The sequence below is a fragment of the Cololabis saira genome, chromosome 14 (assembly GCF_033807715.1).
Source record: "Cololabis saira isolate AMF1-May2022 chromosome 14, fColSai1.1, whole genome shotgun sequence".
Taxonomy (NCBI): Eukaryota; Metazoa; Chordata; class Actinopteri; order Beloniformes; family Belonidae; genus Cololabis; species Cololabis saira.
In genome coordinates this window covers 40,914,843-40,935,093 of record NC_084600.1, presented here as the reverse complement: position 1 = coordinate 40,935,093, position 20,251 = coordinate 40,914,843, and the positions used below count along the sequence as shown (strand labels likewise).

At 37.7% G+C, this 20,251-nt stretch overlaps 1 protein-coding gene across 1 annotated transcript; it reads left to right on the top strand.

Annotated features, from left to right (window-relative positions):
* Positions 1–2,320: 2,320 nt before the first annotated feature.
* Positions 2,321–19,853, top strand: nle1 (notchless homolog 1 (Drosophila)). Its single transcript, XM_061739211.1, has 13 exons — positions 2,321–2,383; positions 4,314–4,487; positions 9,766–9,986; positions 11,316–11,395; positions 12,266–12,342; positions 12,416–12,513; positions 14,068–14,260; positions 14,336–14,471; positions 14,547–14,593; positions 15,728–15,930; positions 17,999–18,158; positions 19,639–19,709; positions 19,795–19,853. The coding sequence occupies exons 2-13, from the start codon at positions 4,350–4,352 to the stop codon at positions 19,805–19,807; spliced, it is 1,437 nt and encodes a 478-aa protein (XP_061595195.1). The 5' UTR covers positions 2,321–2,383; positions 4,314–4,349; the 3' UTR covers positions 19,808–19,853.
* The last annotated feature ends 398 nt before the right edge of the window (positions 19,854–20,251 follow it).

The following is a 20,251-nucleotide window of genomic DNA, read 5'->3' as shown; positions in this document are numbered from 1 at the left end:
AGGCTGGGTAGTGTTCTGAACTGCAATGCAACACTCGGGAGACAGGAACAGATTAATGCCCTGCTAGGCGTTTTAATTGTCCAGAAAAATCAGGAAGAGTTACAATCCAGGCTTGTGTAGGTTGGTGGCCAAACAACAGGTAAAACAAGCAGAAGAACGGAGGAAAATGCTGAAAACTACTCCACAATACACGAACGGCACATCTACATCTCTACTGACACGCCAGTTGATTCTACGGGATGATCTGGGGAGGAGTGTGAGGAAAGCAGGTTACCTGAACACTGGTGTTGATTGGTAAATGGATGCAAGTGTGCAGTGGCCACTCAGCTGTTCACCTCCAGGAGAAACTCAGGTGATGCTGAGCATAGACATATATACGTCTATATATACGTATAGATGTCTTTTTCGAAACTATCAATATACAATGCAAATAAATTATATATATATATATATATATATATATATATATATATATATATATATATATATATATATATAGGGACTTCCCCATTTATATGTAAGGTGTCCATATATACTGTACATACACATACATAAATATAACTATATATAATATATATATATATATATATATATATATATATTTATATATATATATATATATATATATATATATATATATATATATATATATATATATATATATATACATATATATATATATTTACAGTATAGAGATAGATAGATAGATAGATAGATAGATAGATAGATAGATAGATAGATAGATAGATAGATAGATAGATAGATAGATAGATAGATAGATAGATAGATAGATAGATAGATAGATAGACACACAAACACACAGACACACATATATACATGCATATAACTATAAAAATACATTAATATATACACATGATGACAATAGAGTGTGTATAAAGTAAAATTAAGAATTAAACCTATAATAATGTTGATTCAATTCTCTTAGAAATGAAAATTATTTATTTTTTTGTGATCAAATGTTTTTATTTATTTTTCATGATTTCCTTATTATCAACGGTGGCATCCACAATGATGTTAAACAAACATTAACACATATTCTCAGCCCTCGGACCTAAGCATTCGATTAAAAAAAAATTGATAATGAAGAAAAACAGACACTACAAAGATAATAGAACAAAGGACAAAATAAAACAAAGGCAAAACATAATCATATCAAAAACTGGACAAGGATAGCTGCAATTAGGTAGTCTGTGTCAATTTTGAATACATCTTTCAAGTTTGGCCTTAATTCTATCTGCTGCCATAAACCAAAATAAAATATTTAGTTGTTTTGCATTATGGATTGGGGCTGTAGATATTTCCAGGTGGATAATTTCAAGAAAGGTCAGATTCCAATGGGAAATCTTACTGCTATTATCTTTTTTGCTTCTGTTAGTCCAGCAAGCAAAATTTGTTTTTGACATAGTGAAGCATTAATTGTGGATAAATTATTTAAAATAAGTGTTTGAGGGTTTACTGGAATATTCTGTACTGTTATCGAGGATAATGCAGTTGCAACCTGTTGCCAGAAATTTGCAACAGGTTGGCGTTCCCAGACCATGAAGGTTCCTGGTTTATTCTGAGAGCATAATGTACATAAAGAGCTAACCAGGATCTTCATATGGTAAAGCTTGCGAGGTGTTAAATAAGTTCTGTGTACAAATTGATAATGAATAAGATGATGATCTGGGTTTCTGGAAGATTATATTATATTGGTCCATACTTCATTCCAGTTAAAATTATCAGGTATATCCCTTCTCCATATTGCATCTAGGGCTAAAGGTTTATATGACATGAAAATGATCTATTATTTATTGGTTGAGCGCTGAGTCAGTTTTTAAGCTATTGCAACCATTCAGATAATAAAATGTTCATCTTGTTAATGTTTATTCAGTCAGTCTTCCTGTGTTCAGCTCTTATTCTCCTTTTCAGCTGGCATTCCCCTTTTAATGTATTATTTAGCTCTTTTCAACCTGTCTTAAACTCATCTTCTTCCCTTCAGCAAATATTCCTCTCTTCAGTGTCTCATCCTGTCTTCAACTCCTCTCTTCTTCCATCATCTTAAGAGTTTTCACATGTTTGAGCTACGTTTTGCCATTTTCATCAAATTTTCAACTGATTTTAGCAATTTATTTGATTTTCAAAGAAGATGATTATTATTACAACCACCACCACCACCAGCAGCAGCCTTATAATAAAAACCTCATAAAAACCTCATGATTCAGAAAAGCGAGGAAGAACCTCCAGAGATCCTCTAGCGACAGAGATAAGTCTGGACCAAGACGCTGGAAATCCCCCACAATGCATTGCGCGGCGTATCTCTCATTTAAAGGCTCTCCGGTGACACACACACGTGGGGACCTGTCGCGTTGCAGAGTTTGGGGTAAATGTGTGTTTATTTGGCACCTAACTGTCATAAAATGTATTACAGTATTGTAAACTGGGGGAGATTATGTTCTTTTTCTGCCATCGCTGGTAAAAGATGTATTTCCCTCTAAATGTAGACTAGTTAGCAAGCTAGCCGCGTTAGCTCCGGGGTTTTGCTGCAGATGTTGTGGTTTTGATTAGTTTAATAACTATTAATGAACTAACTAAACAGCTGCAATGTTCACATGTATCTGGTGTTATTACTACAGAACTTCACAAAGACAGCTTTAAACATGCCTCCATTGCCATTTTATTTTCGTATTCTGTGTTTTAAATGAATCTAGGTGAGTTTACATGAGGTGGATAGTGATGTTAATTTAAAGTTCATTGTACTTTTAACAGTTAAAGTACAATGAACTTTATAGTTTATTGTTTGTTGTTGGCTTTATATCGAACAACAACAAATCACAATCAAATTAAAACCGTCAAAATATATATATAAAAAAACAATTTAACAGTCTCATCCAGAAATAAAGAACAACAGAAAAATAATGTGTTTGAGAGGAAACAGCTTATTTAGTCCTGTCCCTTCCTCACAATATCATATCATATATGCCATAGAAAATATAAAAATAAGAATAAAATAAGGAAATGAATAAATACAACACAAACAATTAATAAACAAAGGCATGATTAATTAATCAAGGCATAATTAAACCAGCCTCCTACAATATCCTAAACTCAAATGTAATTTCCAGTCACTTCTTTGATGATCCATGACCAGACATGAATGCAGAGATACATTTGTATCATATATGACATAAGGAACAGAAAAATAATAATAAAAGAAATACATACAGGACTGTCTCAGAAAATTAGAATATTGTGATTTTCTGTAATGCAATTACAAAAACAAAAATGTCATACATTCTGGATTCAATACAAATCAACTGAAATATTGCAAGTCTTTTATTATTTTAATATTGCTGATTGTGGTTTACAGTTTAAGAAAACTAAGAAAAAAATTAGAATATTCTGGGAATCTTAAACTGTAAGCCATGATCAGCAATATTAAAATAATAAAAGGCTTGCAATATTTCAGTTGATTTGTAATGAATCCAGAATGTATGACATTTTTGTTTTTTTAATTGCATTACAGAAAATAAAGAACTTTATCACAATATTCTAATTTTCTGAGACAGTCCTGTATAGAAGGTAAATTGAGTTATTTAGAGGTCCTTATTTTTATACTTGTCAAGAATTGTTTCCTTGTATGTGTACAGAGCCAGTTCTTCGTTTGATTTCTTCATCCAGACTATTACACAAAGTCTCCCCACAGACTGATAAGCACATGCTTTTAAGAGCAGTACGTACACAAGGTTGTGTAAAATTTAGTTTTCCTCTTAGATTATATTTTCCTTCTTTATCTTGAAACATTTTTTGAATGTTTTCAGGCAGTGCTTTATTTCTTGCTTTGGACATTATTATGGCTGTTCTAATTTTCGCTAAGTCCATAAATTAAAAAAATCTGTAATTTAAGGAATAGAGGATTGGTGCGATGGAGATACCCAGCATGATTTATTATCCTTACTGCTCTTTTTTGCAATGTGCACTGCATATCCTTTGTAAGGTGCTCTTGTAAGTTTTACCCCAGATTTCAACACAATAGATCAGATATGGTCATATGAGCACAGTACAGATTGTGTTTGATTCAAGATGTGTCTACATTTACTCAGCACTCCAATACTAAAAATTGCCATCTTATAACACAGATACCTAATGTACTCTTAATTACATAACTGTCAACAGAACCAGTGAGCAAACCTCGGGTCCTGGTCTGAATTTTGATGAAATTGCTCAAGTTGATCATTAAGAGCTCTTCCAAACAATAAAGGAAATTTGCTTTTTTTTTTTTTTAATGAATAATGCATTTTGTGTGTTTTTAGTATCATCCTGTCGGATCAGGATCAGAACCAAACAGGATGACGAGCGAGGACGTGGAGCGGCTGCTGATCCAGTTCCAGGATGAGGATGGGGAAGTTCTGGGGGCCCCGTTCGATGTTCCCCTGGACATTACCCCCGACAAACTACAGCTGGTCTGCAACGCCCTGCTGCAGAAGGTACAAGACTGATTTCAGAACACTGCAGAGCTCTAAACGCTCATCTTCACATTTAATCATTTCTTTTATTCACACTGCATCACAAAAATGAGTTGTCACTTAATGAAGTGTAAAAAGGAAAAACCTGTCAAGTTTTGGATTAAAAAATTAGGGAGATTTTCCGCTGCTGTCCCACCAGACCAACCGAGGTCCAGCATCCCGTTACAGGTTTACAAGAAATCTAAAATAACTACCTGTCAACCACTTACAGTCGGCAATTATGTGCTCTGAATCTGACATGCGGACTAGGTCTGCAACTAACGACTATTATAATAGTTGACTAGTCACCGACTATTGAAACGATTAGTCGACTAATCGGATAATTAGTATTTGTTTCTTAAATTTAGTATGAGGTTGCTTTAATTATGTGGCAAATGATAATAAATTATAATAAAATATGTTTATTGTCTTACCAAGGCGAGTCCGTTTTGTTCAACACTCCAACGTGCTCTCTCTTCAAATGTTCGTGCATTACCGACGTGCTCCCGTGAAAAGCAAGGTCTGCTTTGCAAACCTTGCAAGTCACCTTTTTATTCGCCGTATCGAGGCTAAAAGGCTCCTGAACAGTTTTATTACCCGCAGCTGCTGAGACGCTATCGTGCTGCGCGATTCTCTGCAGAGATTGTATTGAAGTGAGACGCCTCACTCCGTTGGAAAAACACGTCTGGCGACAATTGTCGACAATGGAATTCATTGTCGACAATTTTGGTTATCGATTTTTGTCGACAACATCGATGAATCGTTGCAGCCCTAATGCGGACCTTTGTTGACACTGAAATGCTGTGGACATTCCCGTGTTTGTAATTCCTATAATGGAGACTAAATGAAAACACAAAATGGAATTGAAGCACATGTATTTATTTTAAATATTTTCTGTTTATAAACACATTGATTGTCTTGAAGTGAAACATTTAAATTCGTTATTTTCACTCATGTGGCTCTCTGGCATTCATGACTGATTACACAGACGTGAGAGACTAAAATCACAGTTACGAATCTCTCAAAGCTGCACTATCCTGCTCCTCTTTAGGGAAGTCCTTTTTCTATCCCATTTTTTTTTTAGAGATATTTACACACGTCACAAGTCTTTGCTTTTTTGGCAGAAATGTCTTCTCTCTGGTTACATCCATCCATCTCTCTGACTTGTTGTTCCAAGTTTGTTCCCGTTGTTGCTAGGGCTGCAACTAACGACTATTTTAATTGTCGACTAGTCACCGATTATTGAAACGATTAGTCGACTAATCGGATAATTAGTAAAAAAAAATTTTATTTAGTATGAGGTTGCTTTAATTATGTGGGAAATGATAATAAAAACAAGAAAGATGGGTACTTTAATGAAAAAGATATTTTATTAAACTTTGCTGCATACAAAAAGTAAATAAAATGTCCTATCTCAAGGACAGGCAGTTTTCAGTCAGAATAGACAAATGCAAAAATAAATAAACCTCTGTCATTTTTAATATTTTAAAGGACAGGCAAATGTTATTTAAAATATAAATAAAACAAAATAATATAAAAAATAAATAACAAAATCAAGTAAACTTTTTTTTCCTGCAAACCAAGGGCAGGCATATTAGCAGCAGTAAAACAGTAAACAAAACAAATTAAGTGCATTTTGTGAAAAACATTCAGTGGTCAACTGCACAGTTGCAAGAGAAGTTTTCAATTCTTAACAGACTGAAACTTGTTCACACTTTATTCATACAGAGGAAAGTCAGCATATGCACATGGTCTTGTGTCAGGCTTGCTCTCTTCTGAGAGCAGATATTTCCTGCTGCTGAGAAGATTCGCTCTGCCGGGGTGGATGTTGCAGGAATGCACAGAAGAGATCTTGCTAACTTTGACAGTGTGGGAAAACGCCCCTCATTTTCTCTCCACCAGCTGAGAGGGTCATCCTTTTTGGCTATTGGTGGACTTCCAACATCTGGACTTCCCTCCTCACCATTTGGATGTTTTTGTCCTCCTGGGTTTCCTCCTCTTCCTCACTCAGACTGTCTGTGTCAGACTGAAGCAGGTTATCCAGCGCTGAGTTTCCCCCTGGGACACGCCCCCTCTTCTGCTGTAGCTCAGGGTCATCTTTGATCCTAGTCTCGGCCTTTGCTTCTTTTATAGCAAGAACTTCACCTGTAGTTTGCACCCTTGTGCCATCTTCAGGTGAGATAAACTTCAGCTTTCTGAATCTTGGGTCGATGGCAGCTGCAAGAACAAGTTGGTTGTCTGTCTCTGCAGAGACAGTGTTAAGATTCTCCCATCTCTCACTTATTCCTTTTCCTGCAATGGTTCGAAAGGCTTTTCCTGAGCTTGTCTCAAACTGGGTTTGCTGTATGGACCGTTGCAGCCCTTTGACCAGCTGTGGAAGACATGAAGCAGTAGCATACTCCTGTCCACTGAGGTAAACTGTAGCACATTCAAACGGCTGCAACCCTTGCACCAGCTCTTCAAGCAGCACCCACTGCTCTGGCTTCAGGTCGAAGTAGTGCTTTCCTCTTGGAGTTACCTCGGGGTCTGAGAGAGTTGCAGTAACTGGCCAGCGCTGCTCCAGGAGTCTCTCTACCATGTAGTAGGTACTATTCCATCTCGTACTGACATCCTGGATCAGCTTGTGCTCTGGGGTGTTCATTTGCTGCTGCTTCGTCTTCAGTTTGGAATTTGCCAGCTCGCTTCTCCTGAAGTGCTCCACTAGGTGTCTTGCAGCACCAGCAGCTTTGCTGATGCTGGGCTCCTTGAGGGCACTGTTGACTACAAGTTGGAGGGTGTGCCCAGCGCAGCGGACTGAAGACCAACCGTGTTTTTCTTCCAGCAGTCGAACTGCTGCCACCATGTTGGACCCGTTGTCATGAACTACTGCTTTAATTTTGCCTGGCAAGATGTCAAATTTCCCTACCACCTCTTCCATCCATGTCATGATGTTGGCAGCAGTATGCCTCTCCTCCAGAGGTAGAGTGGCGAGGTTCAAGGTCTTCATTTGCCAGTCTTTGGTGATGAAATGACACGAAACTCCAAGATATGCCTCTGTGGCACGACTGGTCCACACATCAGCAGTCAGTGTGAGGGAGATGTTGACCTCTTTAAGGATATCCTTTACCTTTAAACACAAAAGTTGATTTTTGTAAATATTTTATATGCAAAAACCTACATGTCAACAGAAAATATTCAACATAAAAGTTTTACATATTTAATTATTGAAGCTACTCTAGGATTTTACCAAAATTAAGTTATGTATTTCAGCTATTTTAAAATATATAAATATATAATTGCTTTTAAATGAAATTTGTGATTGCTTATAGGAAGTGTGTGTGTGTGTGTGTGTGTGTGTGTGTGTGTGTGTGTGTGTGTGTGTGTGTTTGAAACAATTACCTTCAGAAACGTTGTCTCATATTTCCTCTCCATTAAGTGAGTAAAATGGGTCCTGGATGGCAAGACGTACTCTGGGTTGAATTGCTGTAACATTTTTTGAAACCCGTCACCATCAACCATGGAGAGCGGTCTCATATCGCTGATCAGCATCTGGAGTACTGAGTCAGTGAGGACGGTCGCCTGTTGCGGGGTACACGTCTGCCTCCGCTGCAGAAAGTTGTCCATGGTGGCTCTCTTCTTCGGACTGCATGCATTTAATTTAAAATACTTGTCAGGCACAGTCAAGCATAACGTTAAAGCTCTCTTTTAAAGCCAAAATACGCTTAATATCTTACCAAGGTGAGTCGGTCTCATTCAGAACCCCGACATGCTTTCTTTTCAGGTGCTCGTGCATCACTGACGTGCTTCCGTGATACGCAAGGTCGACTTTGCAAACCTTGCAAGTAATTTTTTTGTTTGCCGTATCTAAGCTAAAGTGCTCCCAAACTTTCGAGGTTTTACTACGCGCAGCTCCTGTCGGGGACGACATAATTTTGTTTTTGTTTTAACCGCAACCGCTCGGCTCGGAAGAGACGTTATTGCGCATGCGCGGCTCTCGGCAGAGATTGTATTGAAGTGAGACGCCTCACTCCGTTGGAAAAACACGTCTGGCGACAATTGTCGACAATGGAATTCGTCGTTGACAATTTTGATTATCGATTTTTGTCGACAACGTCGACGAATCGTTGCAGCCCTAGTTGTTGCCAATAACCTTGTGAGAACTCACACCCAGGATGCAGCACAGGGAAGTTCTCGTGAGGCTAGTGACAATTCAGTTTGGAAAGACATAGGAATGTTTTTTTTTTTTTATTATTATTATTATAGATGGATAGATAACGGGAAATTTACTGGAAAATGCTAGGGCGGCAGGAAAGAAGGGTAAAATAGGGTAACGGGAGACTTGACAGTAGGGTTGTCCCGATCAGGATTTTTTAGCTCCCGATCCGATCCCGATCACTTGAGTTTGAGTATCTGCTGATCCCGATTTTTCCTGATCCGATCACTTTTTTTGGCTCCCGATACATTTCCGATACTTTTTCCCGATCAGATACATTTTGGCAATGAATTAAAAAAAAAAAAAAGAAGAAGAAAAAGAAAGAGGACTAAAACTACATTTTCCCAAGTTTCTTTTCTTGTCCATTGGAAACAACATGGACATTTATTTCAACAAAGCTTATCAGCTCTGGTGCCACAAAATGTAAAAACATGAAATTGTAAACTAAAACAAAAAGTGCAGAATAGTGCAATAACAAAAATAAATACATTTACCGTAACTTCAAAAGAGGAAGTTGAATGACATCCAGTCAAACTCACAAACAAAAGAAAATTAAAATACTTTTTGTCTTAACCTTAGTGCAACATTCTGAATGGATGAATGAATAGCAGCAGCTTAATGAACATGTATAAAATCTCACAATTCAAACATGTAAACCATGTTAGTTTCGTTTACTTTGTCACTTCCGCCGACCGGAAGTGACGTTAAATGCAACAATATATAAAACGATTTAATATATATTAAAAACATTAATAACTAGGTATGTCCCGATACTTTTTTGGCCGATACCGATGTTTTGAAAATGCCGTGATCGGGACAACACTACTTGACAGGTATGAAAATGTGTTGTTAAAGTATTTTGCCAGGTTTTAATTCAATTAAACACATGTGAGGTAGTCAGAACAGCACAAATCTTTTAGTAAAAAGCTGTTTGAAAATAATGTGTCCCGACAACGATAGGAAAATATCTGATGCCAAAAGTAAAGCCCAGATGCATGATGGGTCAACAGTTATTCTCACTCTCTTTAAACTTTAGTAAATGTCTAATGTTGCTGTTTCCGGCTGCAGGAGGAGCCCGTCCCGCTGGCGTTCTTTGCGCGGGGAGAAGCAGAAGTGGTGTCCAGCTTGGGGTCGTGCATCAAGGCTCTGGGGGTGGAGACGGAGCAGGTTCTGCCGGTGGTGTACCAGCCTCAGGCCGTGTTCAGGGTCCGGGCCGTGGCCCGCTGCACCAGCACGCTGCAGGGCCACACGGAGGCCGTCATCTCCACCGCCTTCAGCCCCACCGGAAAGTGAGTCTCAGCAGCTCCTGCTTGCTTCTCTGAATCCTCATTATATTAAAAATAATAACAATAATAAACCCAGCAAGGAGCGTGTTGTATTCAGGGCGGCCGCAGGTCCTTAAAAAGTCTTAAATTCCATTAATTTGTCTTAAATATCAATCCAAGGGTCTTATTTTTGTATCTTAATTTTAGAAGGAATGTATCCAGTCATCATTAAAAAGTGTATTTCATCGTTTTGAGGAGAATCTCAAGCCTGGTTGGGCAAGTTTCATCCCAAATGGGCTGAAAAATATGTATTTGGGCTGCTTTTGGTTTTTAGAATAGAATAGAATAAACTTTATTGATCCCCCAGAGGAGAAATTCAATTGTGTAGCAGCAGGCTCAACAATTTTACAGAATGCACACGAAAGTATGAAAAGGTATAAAAAAGTATATATCCTGAAAAAGAAAAATAACCAATAATTAGCTAAATAATTAAAAAAGAGCAATATAAAAAAATGAGCAATGTACAAAAGAAATACTAAACCCAAAAAAACAGATAATATATACATGTGCAAAAATACCAGTGAGGTATTTAGAGGGAGAAGGTTATTGCACTCGAGTGACTAAAGTTGATTTTACTAATTATTTAGGAAAAATTATCAACAAAAAAGTTGCCATTATGGCATCATCATTAAAAAGTTTTCTTACACTTTGAAAAGGAAAAGTTTATTTAATCGTTTTGAGGAGAAATAAACTCTTTATAAGTTGTTACACAAGCTTGATAAGTGTTGCCAGGTTGAGCGGGTTTCAGCCCAAGTGGGCTGAGAAATCTGGGACAGGGCGGGTTGATCAACTGCTTTTGCTGGTTTTTACAAAATATTTAGGAGAAATTATGAACAAAAAAGAAAAGTAGAAACATACACAATAAACTCACTGATATTTTATTTGCTTTAATCTACTCAATTTAATTGTAGTCTTTGTTTGGAGCCTAAACTTTTTTTGGCTATTTAGTGGTGAAGTTTCATTTGTTTGACTTGAAATCTATTCCACATTTGATAATTTACGGTTTTAACATAAAGAATGTGATTTGGGGTGGTTTTTCATTATTTTACGTCGCATTTGGGCTGAAACCTGTCAGCCAGATCTGGCAACCTGGACCTCAGCGCTGGATTTATTAGTCCCGTAGTCTCGAGACGAAGCAAATATGGGTAAATGTAAACTTGGGTTTAAAGTGTCTTTTTGGTCTTAAATTTAGCTTGAAAATGGTGTTAAGTCTTAAATGTAACTTAGTCAGACCTGAAGATGCCCTGCTACTCTGTAGATTGACAGTAGTTCATTTGTCCTCGCTGGTTTCAGGTATCTGGCCAGCGGTTCTGGGGACACGACGGTGCGTTTCTGGGACCTGACGACGGAGACGCCGCACCACACGGCCAAAGGTACGTTTCACCTGACTATCAGTGCTTTGGATACTTCAGCTTAAATTTCAAAATGATATATTAGTTCAATGAAGTTCATATTATCTATATTTACTAGCTTGTTTGGTTTATTCCCTTATCTGACACACGGTTTGTCATGACACACCTGAAAAATGCCTGGTGCTTCATGGCAATGTGTGTGTCTGGTGACAGAATAAATTAGACGAGCTAAAATGATTTGTTTACTGCATGAATGTTGCAATTTCTTTCTGTTTTTGCACTTTAAATGGATATTGAAATGCCTTTTCAATTTGAGTTATTTATTTCTTAGTCATTTCACAAGAATTATTGTGAAAATATTGTTTTTCTAGTTATTTTACAGTCATATAATTCAGGCAACAGCTCAAAAAAGTTTTAATAACACTAACCCACATCAATATCGGATCGAATCAAATGGTGATAATTAGGGCCGTCAGTTTAGCATCTTAATTAGATTAATTAATTACACTGCTAATTAACGCATTATGAAAATTAACGCAATTAATTATGAGTGGCATAATTTTCTTTTGAATTTCATTTATGAAACACACTTGACCGATAAAAATGTGGATTTCAAATCTTCTCTTCTTAGTGTATTCAATTGATTAGTCATGCACTGCAATTTTGCAATGTCCTAGAATTTGAGTTCTTTATTTGGGGACCTTTAGCAGATATGAGATTAAAATGCGATTAATTAGATTAATTAATTATAATTTTTTTTTTTAAATCGCCTGACAGCATTAGTGATAATCGATTCTGAATCTTAAGAATCGGAATCGAATCGATTCTTGACATTTGAATGGATCCCCAGCCCTGCTATCATTTAAACTGTGTCTCCTCTTTTCATGCAAGGCCACACTCATTGGGTGCTGAGCATCGCCTGGTCCCCCGACGGCAAGAAGCTGGCGTCAGGCTGCAAGAAGAGTCAGGTGAGCTCAAGGACACGTGCATTTCTGCTAAATGAAATCCCAGAATCTCATCTCTGCTCTGCTGTCTCCTCAGATCTGTCTGTGGGATCCGGTGACGGGAAAACAGCTGGGGAAGACTTTGACGGGACACACACAGTGGATCACCTGGCTCTGCTGGGAGCCGCTTCACCTGTGAGCTGCACTCCCATTCAGATACATCCGTAATACATACTAAACAATCACAGACTGATGTTTATCTTACAAAAAAGAGCCATTAGAGTTATAAACACAGCAGATTATCGAGAACCAACTAATAGATTATTCATAAATTCAAATGTGCTTAAATTCTGAGATTTAGTGGACCTTAAAACAACGCAATTTATGTTTAAAATCAACAAAACACTTCCTGACAGCATTCAGAAGCAGAGTTAGCCAAAATGAACTAAGGGGAACATTTATGTTCAGGAAAACAAAGGCAAGAACCAACGTTAAACAACGATGATCTCAGTGACAGGATTAATCTGTGGAACAGCTGAGATACAGAAATGAAAATGTGGAGCACGTTATTACAATTCAAAAGCTCCTATAAATACTAAATGATTAATACATATAAAACAAAGGTATAATACACGAACGAACGAACGAACGAACGAACAAGTTTTATTTTTGATTATAAGACACCAGAAACAGAAAATCATCAATATACAATATCACACTCACTTAATTGGGAGCTACACAATGTACACCAGAAAAACAAAATAAATAAACCAAATTAAAAAATAAATAACTAAAATAAAAATACTTAATATTTCTTTCTCCCCAACAAAAACCAGAATGGATATTTTCACATATGTTTTTTCGTTTATCCCACGCTTTCTCTAAATATTCAGCAAGTGCAAATACTTTATAATCAAAAATCCATTGGATGTAGTATTTTATTATTGCTTAATAAATAAATACTTAAATAATAAATACTGTATGGAATTATATTTATTAATGACATTGCACTAGTTTATAAAAGCGAACTTTTTTTGTGAAAAGGGTCGGCGTCATAAGCTTAGGCTTCAGGGTACACCTTTTGGTCCTTGTTTTTTAGTTAAAATTGTGTTTGTGTGTACTAGGAATGGGCGGTATGGACTAAAAAATGTATCACAATAATTTCTGGCATTTATCCCGATAACGATAAAAATGACGATAAAAAAAATACCAATTCAACTCCATCTTTTAACTATAAATCTATCACCAAATTCAGTCTTTGGAGCCAAAACACTGCTGTAAAAGAATACTAAATGCTACTAAACTACACCAATTATATTGAATTAATAAAAACCAATTAAATTAGTCCACCTGTACTGCAAAACTGTAATGACTCAAATGAAACAAGTTTGAAATGTAAGAACAGATTCAACATTTAAGGCTTAAACAGTGGGATAACAGTGCAAACAGCAAAAGTACCATTGTCCTTCAAGTTTTCTTAGCTTATAAAATCACAAAGTAGAAAAAAATACAACCTGATAAATTAAGAAACGGGACAAATAAATAAAAGCCATCCTTTGCACTCACTGTTTTTTTTGCAGACTCTGCATATAAAAGATAATTTTTGCTCCTCCTTATTAATTCTTACCATATATATATATATATATATATATATATATATATATATATATATATATATATATATATATATATATATATATATATATATCTCTGTAAATGTTTGCTGACCCGATGTCTTCTCTCCTCCAGGAACCCGGAGTGTCGTTTCCTGGCCAGCAGCTCTAAAGACGGATCTCTGCGTATCTGGGACACGGTGTTGGGCCGCTGTGAGAAGATCCTGACGGGACACACGCAGTCCGTGACCTGCGTGAAGTGGGGCGGGGACGGGCTGCTGTACTCGTCCTCCCAGGACCGCACCGTCAAAGTCTGGAGAGCCGCAGACGTGAGAGCCTGAGAGGAACGAGACGCCGGTTCCCGTGGAAACCAGCCCCTCTGACGCCCCATTTGTCGGTTTCAGGGTGTCCAGTGCCGGACGCTGCAGGGCCACGCCCACTGGGTGAACACGCTGGCGCTCAGCACCGACTACGTCCTGCGCACCGGAGCCTTCGAACCGGCCGACGCCACCGTCAACCCGCAGGACCTCACCGGCTCACGTGAGTCTTTGAAAAGCTGCTTCACGTGATTGTGAGATATTTGTGCCTAACAAGCTCCTTTTCTTCCCTCTTCAGTGGAGGAGCTGAAGGAGCGAGCGCTGCAGAGATACAACAAAGTCCGGGTGAGTACCTGCCGGTGTGTTGGGTTAACCCTGTATGACCTACCATAGAACAAGTCCGCCGAAGCATATTTTTACATGTTTATATGCTATTCTGCCATTTTATGAAGTATTTTTATTTGCTATGCATCAAAACAAGCCATATAAGCCAATCTTTAATAATCTGGGGCCTCATTTATAAAAGAGTGCGTGCGCTCAAAAGCCGAAAAATGGCGTGCGCACAAAAAAATCCTGATTTATAAAACCGTGTGGACGCACACTTGCACGCAATGTTCGCTTTATAATCACAGTCCAGCTGGAAGGTTGCACACGTGAATTCGCCTCATATCCCGCCCTCTACGCGCCCACATTATGCCATAAATTGTCAATGCAAACTACTTTATGACTGTATTTGCATATAAATGAGCCTACTGAGCATGCCGGTGTTCTGCCGAGGTGTCCTACCTCGGCAGAAAATACTACCGTACGATCCCTGTTTCTTTTATCTGTTTCTTTTTTTTCAAAGGCTTTTTCGTGCAAATAGACGATTTAACAGCAGGAAGTCAGAATGTGCTTCCACATAGATCTATGTGTACGACGCTTCGGCGGAAGAAAAAAACCCGTCAAATCACGTTTCCATATAGATAAATGCAGGTAGGATGATTTGACAGATGAAAATACCCTGTCAGATCACGCTTCCACATAGACATCAACATTTATCTATGTTGTGCCGCATTAAATGTAGTCCGGGCGAAACACCTGCTTTGAACTGCAAAATTAAACGATTCCTCGAGGCAGAGAAAATTCCTCGATAATTTTTTGTAATCGAATTATTTGAGGAATCGTTTCAGCCCTACTGTGAACACGTACCGGATCTATAAATAACCCACGATGTCAATTCTGAAGATTTCCACACTTTTACTGGATTATTATGTGATTTTTTTTATTTTATTTTTTTATTTTTCTCGATTTAATGGTTTAATGGATTAAAACTCTGGGACACTAAATGCAGGATATGTAGGTGAAACTCTTCCTGTTTAACATGCAGAAAGAATTGTTGCTGTTTTATTTGGTTGTAATTGTACGTACACTCCAGCCGGTGATGAAGGATTTAAGCCTCCCTCTTTCGTTGTCTTCACTTCCTCCTCTCGTCCTCAGAGCTCGGCTCCGGAGCGCTTGGTGTCGGGTTCAGACGACTTCACCCTGTTCCTGTGGAACCCGGCGGAGGAGAAGAAGCCTCTGGCCCGGCTAACGGGCCACAGCGCGCTGGTCAACGAGGTTTTGTTCTCCCCCGACACCCGTCTGCTCGCCTCCGCCTCCTTCGACAAGTCCATCAAGATCTGGGACGGCAAGACCGGGAAGTAAGAACGCCTTTTCCTCTTTCAGCTGCAAATAAACCATGTCGTCTTTCTCTCTGACTGATGAGCCTCAATAATGCGTTATACGATTCCTCGAGTAACTCGATTACAAAAAAATGAGGAATTTCCTCGTTTAAATAAAAATAAATTTAAACTTCACATTATGCACGGGTTCTTTTTAATGTGACACAACGTGCTAAGAAAAAGATAGAAAGAGACAAGATGTCAAAGGTGTGGGGTTAGTTTAAATTAGAAATTAAATAAAAAATATATAAAAATAATAAAAAAAAGGCCCCGGTCCACATGGTGTCAGACTCTGGTTCCACAGCCAAGCATTTCTGTTGAAACGTGTTGGTTCTGAATGTGAAGTTGCACAATTTAAAAGCAGTGATTAAGAATATTTTTAACTTTTGATACTTAATACGTTTTGTTTTTTTTATGTTTCAGGAAATGTTAAGTTTTTAAAATAATTGTATTTATTTTATTGGAAACTTTAACAAACAGTTTACTAGTTTGCATAGTATGTAAATAAATTTAAATTACTCTTATAAAAGAAACAAATTGGTTGTTTTTAATAAGTGATCTGTCTTGTTTTCTATTGTAAAAAAAAAAAAAAATATATATATTATTTATAAAAATCTGTTGCACTAACTACGCTGAAACAAATTCCTCGTATGTGCAGTAACGAACTTGGCAATAAACCTTTTTCTGATTGTGATTCTGAATAAATGAGGGTGTAATTCTGCAGTTCTCCAGGAGGTGGAGCTGCAGGTTTAAGATCGTGTCTTGCAGTGTTCATTTTGACAGCAAATTCTGATTTAGTCTTTTGAATAACACACCATTTAGTTTTAGTCATCTGAAATCTTTTAGTCTTAGTAGACCAAATATTAGCAGATTTTAGTCGACTAAATGTTTCTCCACAATTTCTGGCCATTGGAAATATAATAATATCCAGTAATCTGTTATTTAATGGTATTAAGATTGGAATATGCAATACAGACACAGATTTAACAGTTGTAATATAATGAAACATGTATTTTATTTTATTCTGAATGTCAAACACATGACCATGGCTTTTCCACAAAAGATAAAACATAAAAGAAGCACAAGGCCTGCTCTCCCTAAAAAAATATACCTGCTTCCTGAAAAAGATTCTCCCTGAATGATATGCAATTTATATTACATTCTTTCAAGCTTAAGTACAATATTCTTGAAATAATAACTCTGAACTCACTGTCTTACTCTGTGCAAAATCAAAAAAATTAAGAAAAATAAAGTGCAATTCTCAAATAAACACTGTAGGTTGTAAAGCTTAAACTTCTTATTTCGTCTGTGAAAAAGGTTTGTTGACGAATATTTTTTGTCATAGTGACAGATTGAAATTTATGGATCTGGTTAAATACAAACAAACGCAAATAATGTTCTATGGAAGAGGAAATGGGTTAACGAGGAGTGTGAGAATCAAATAAAATAGGGAAAAATTATACTTGCTTAAGATATGTTTAGATATTTATGTGGATATTTATGTAGTATATATTATGTTGAGAGGGATAGTTATAATTATGTAATATATGTTAAATATTTATTAGGTATGTAGCATATATATATTTATAGGGATATTTATGTAGTTTATATAGTATATATTTATATAGATTTATATAATATTTGTATTTTCTAGATATTGATATAATTATTTAATATTTATATTTTTTATATACTTATATGGATAATTATGTAATAATAGGCATGTTTATGTAGTATTTATATAGATTATATTTATATGGATATTGTGTAGATATAATAATAATAATAATAATAATAATAATAATAATAATAATAACAATAATGTAAATTCATAGTTATAAACGGGTAGGAACTAGGAAAAAGTGTACACTTCTTCCTACTCCTTTTTTTCGAACATATGTGAATATGAAGATGTAAATGTTTATCTTTTATTTTTTTATTTTTACTTTCATTTTTATATATATGTTCGAAATAAAAATTAATTAATTCATTGATTCATTCATTCCTAGTCTTGGTGGATGGAGTTAACCGTGGTGTGTGTTTACAGGTACCTGACGTCGCTGCGCGGCCACGTGGGCTCCGTGTACCAGGTGGCCTGGTCGGCTGACAGCCGGCTGCTGGTCAGCGGCAGCAGCGACAGCACGCTGAAGGTTTGGGACGTGAAGACGGGGAAGCTGAACATGGACCTGCCGGGCCACGCCGACGAGGTGAGCAGAGGAGGAGCTGAACCAGAGGCTGATTAACCGCTCATGAAATCACTACACTGGCTTCCAGTGAGTTTAACATCTTACTGCTGGTCTACAAAGACCTGAATGGTCTTGGACCAGAATCCATCTGGATCTGTTAGTTCCTATGAAGCTCCCAGACCCCTGAGGTTCATCTGGATCTGGTTTGTTGTGGTTCCAGAACCAGAACCAAGCAAGGTGAGGCAGCGTTCAGTTATTCTGCTCCTCACCGGTGGAACAAACTTCCTGCAGACCTGAGGTCTGCTCCAACTGTAGATCCTTTAAATCAGGATAAAAACATTACTGTTTAATTAAATACTTACCTGCTGGACTCTACTGCCCTTACTTTTTAACTACTTGTGCTTTTTATTATTTTACCTCTTTTCTTATAATTAGGGCCCGAGCACTGACAGTCCTCATTTTTATTTTTCTGACGAAATGAGTGCCTTTTTTCCCCCTAAACGTGCCCAAAAGTCACCAAATTTTGCACGCAAGCCAGGCCTGGCGAAAAATGTGATATTAAATGTTTTGCATTAATGGGCGTGGCCTAACGGCTCAACAGCACCCCCTAGAAAACTTTGTACCTCAAGCCCCACAATACGGTTTGACGTACATGCATGAAAATCGGTACACACCTGTATCATGTTGCAACTTAAAGAAAAGTCTCTTGGCGCCATGGCCGAAACCCAACAGGAAGTCGGCCATTTTGAATTAGTTGTGTCATTTTGGCGCAATTTATGCCACTTCTTCAGCGGTTAATACGCCCGAACCGTAACGTGCACCCAGGTGTGTTATACATCAAAATGTGCGGCTCCATCCTGCGGCGATGGGCATTACTTTTCTCAGTCAAAAGCGTTACCGTGGTGACGATAGACGCCAAAAAGCGCACCCCCCCTTCATCTGATTGGTCCATATTTGATAGTTCCCCAAAAGTCACCAAATTTTGCACCAAGCCAGGCCTCGTGATAAATTTGATATTTCATGGTTTGCATTAATGGGTGTGGCCTGAGTGCGAGGGCCCATTCATCGCTGCTTGCAGCTTTAATTTAATTTGTAATTTAAGCGTACTATTAAATTTAATACTTTTTGAAAACGTTATGGATAAGCCCTGAATGCAGGCATTGTGACCTAGAATTGTCAAATTGGTTTAATTCACTGCACGAATCGGCACAGATTACTTTTGTAATACTGTTTTTGACCCGGTTTTGTACGTTTTGACCGTATAGAAACGTAATTCTTGCCATTGTAAGAATGAGATGTACCTGCTGTACTCTACTGCCCTTACTTTTTAACAACTTGTGCTTTTCATTTTACCTCTTTTCTTATAATTGTATTTGTTATTTACTGTTTTATTGTGTCTTGCAGCTTTTAATGTTGATGTAAAGCACTTTGAATTACCTTGTGTTGAATTGTATTATACAGATAAACTTGCCTAACACGTATCGGCTCTTCTCACCCACAGGTTTTCGCCGTGGACTGGAGTCCGGACGGACAGCGCGTGGCCAGCGGAGGGAAAGACAAGTGTCTCAGGATGTGAGTGAGACGCCAGGAAGTCTTCAAAACGGCTCATTATGTCCTCACTTTTTTATTTAACCTCATTTTTCTGTTCTGCTTCCAGATGGAGACGATAACGGCACACAAGCCGGCTCTTTTTTCTCTTTTTTTACCTTTTGAAACTCCCCGCCTTCACAGACGCCTGACAGCTTGAGCGAGGGAGGGACCGGCTCTAATCCCTCACGTTCTTAGTAGCAGCATCTGTCGCGGCGCCGAGGTCGAGTCTCGTGAAGATGCAGGACTCAACAAGGCCGGCTCGGGAAGCCAATTACAAATGTGGGACAATCAATGAGACTGTCCTTCTTCAGTCTGGCTCGTTTGTGTTTCTGTCCTCGTCCTGGAGCTGCTCGGACAGACTTCAAACATGTCGCCCAACACACACATTTATTAAAATATAACCCAGTCCGGTGTCTTAAAAGTTTCCCTTTGTGACTCAAACGCAGCTGAAATGAAGATACAGGACTGTCTCAGAAAATTAGAATATTGTGATAAAGTTCTTTATTTTCTGTAATGCAATTTTA

Excerpts from the sequence above, each read along its gene's own strand:
- nle1 (XM_061739211.1), top strand. The coding sequence starts at position 4,350 with ATGACGAGCGAGGACGTGGAGCGGCTGCTGATCCAGTTCCAGGATGAG. Across the intron at positions 4,488-9,765 it reads GCAACGCCCTGCTGCAGAAG|GAGGAGCCCGTCCCGCTGGC; the intron begins GTACAAGACTGA and ends TTCCGGCTGCAG. Across the intron at positions 14,261-14,335 it reads AAGTCTGGAGAGCCGCAGAC|GGTGTCCAGTGCCGGACGCT; the intron begins GTGAGAGCCTGA and ends TGTCGGTTTCAG.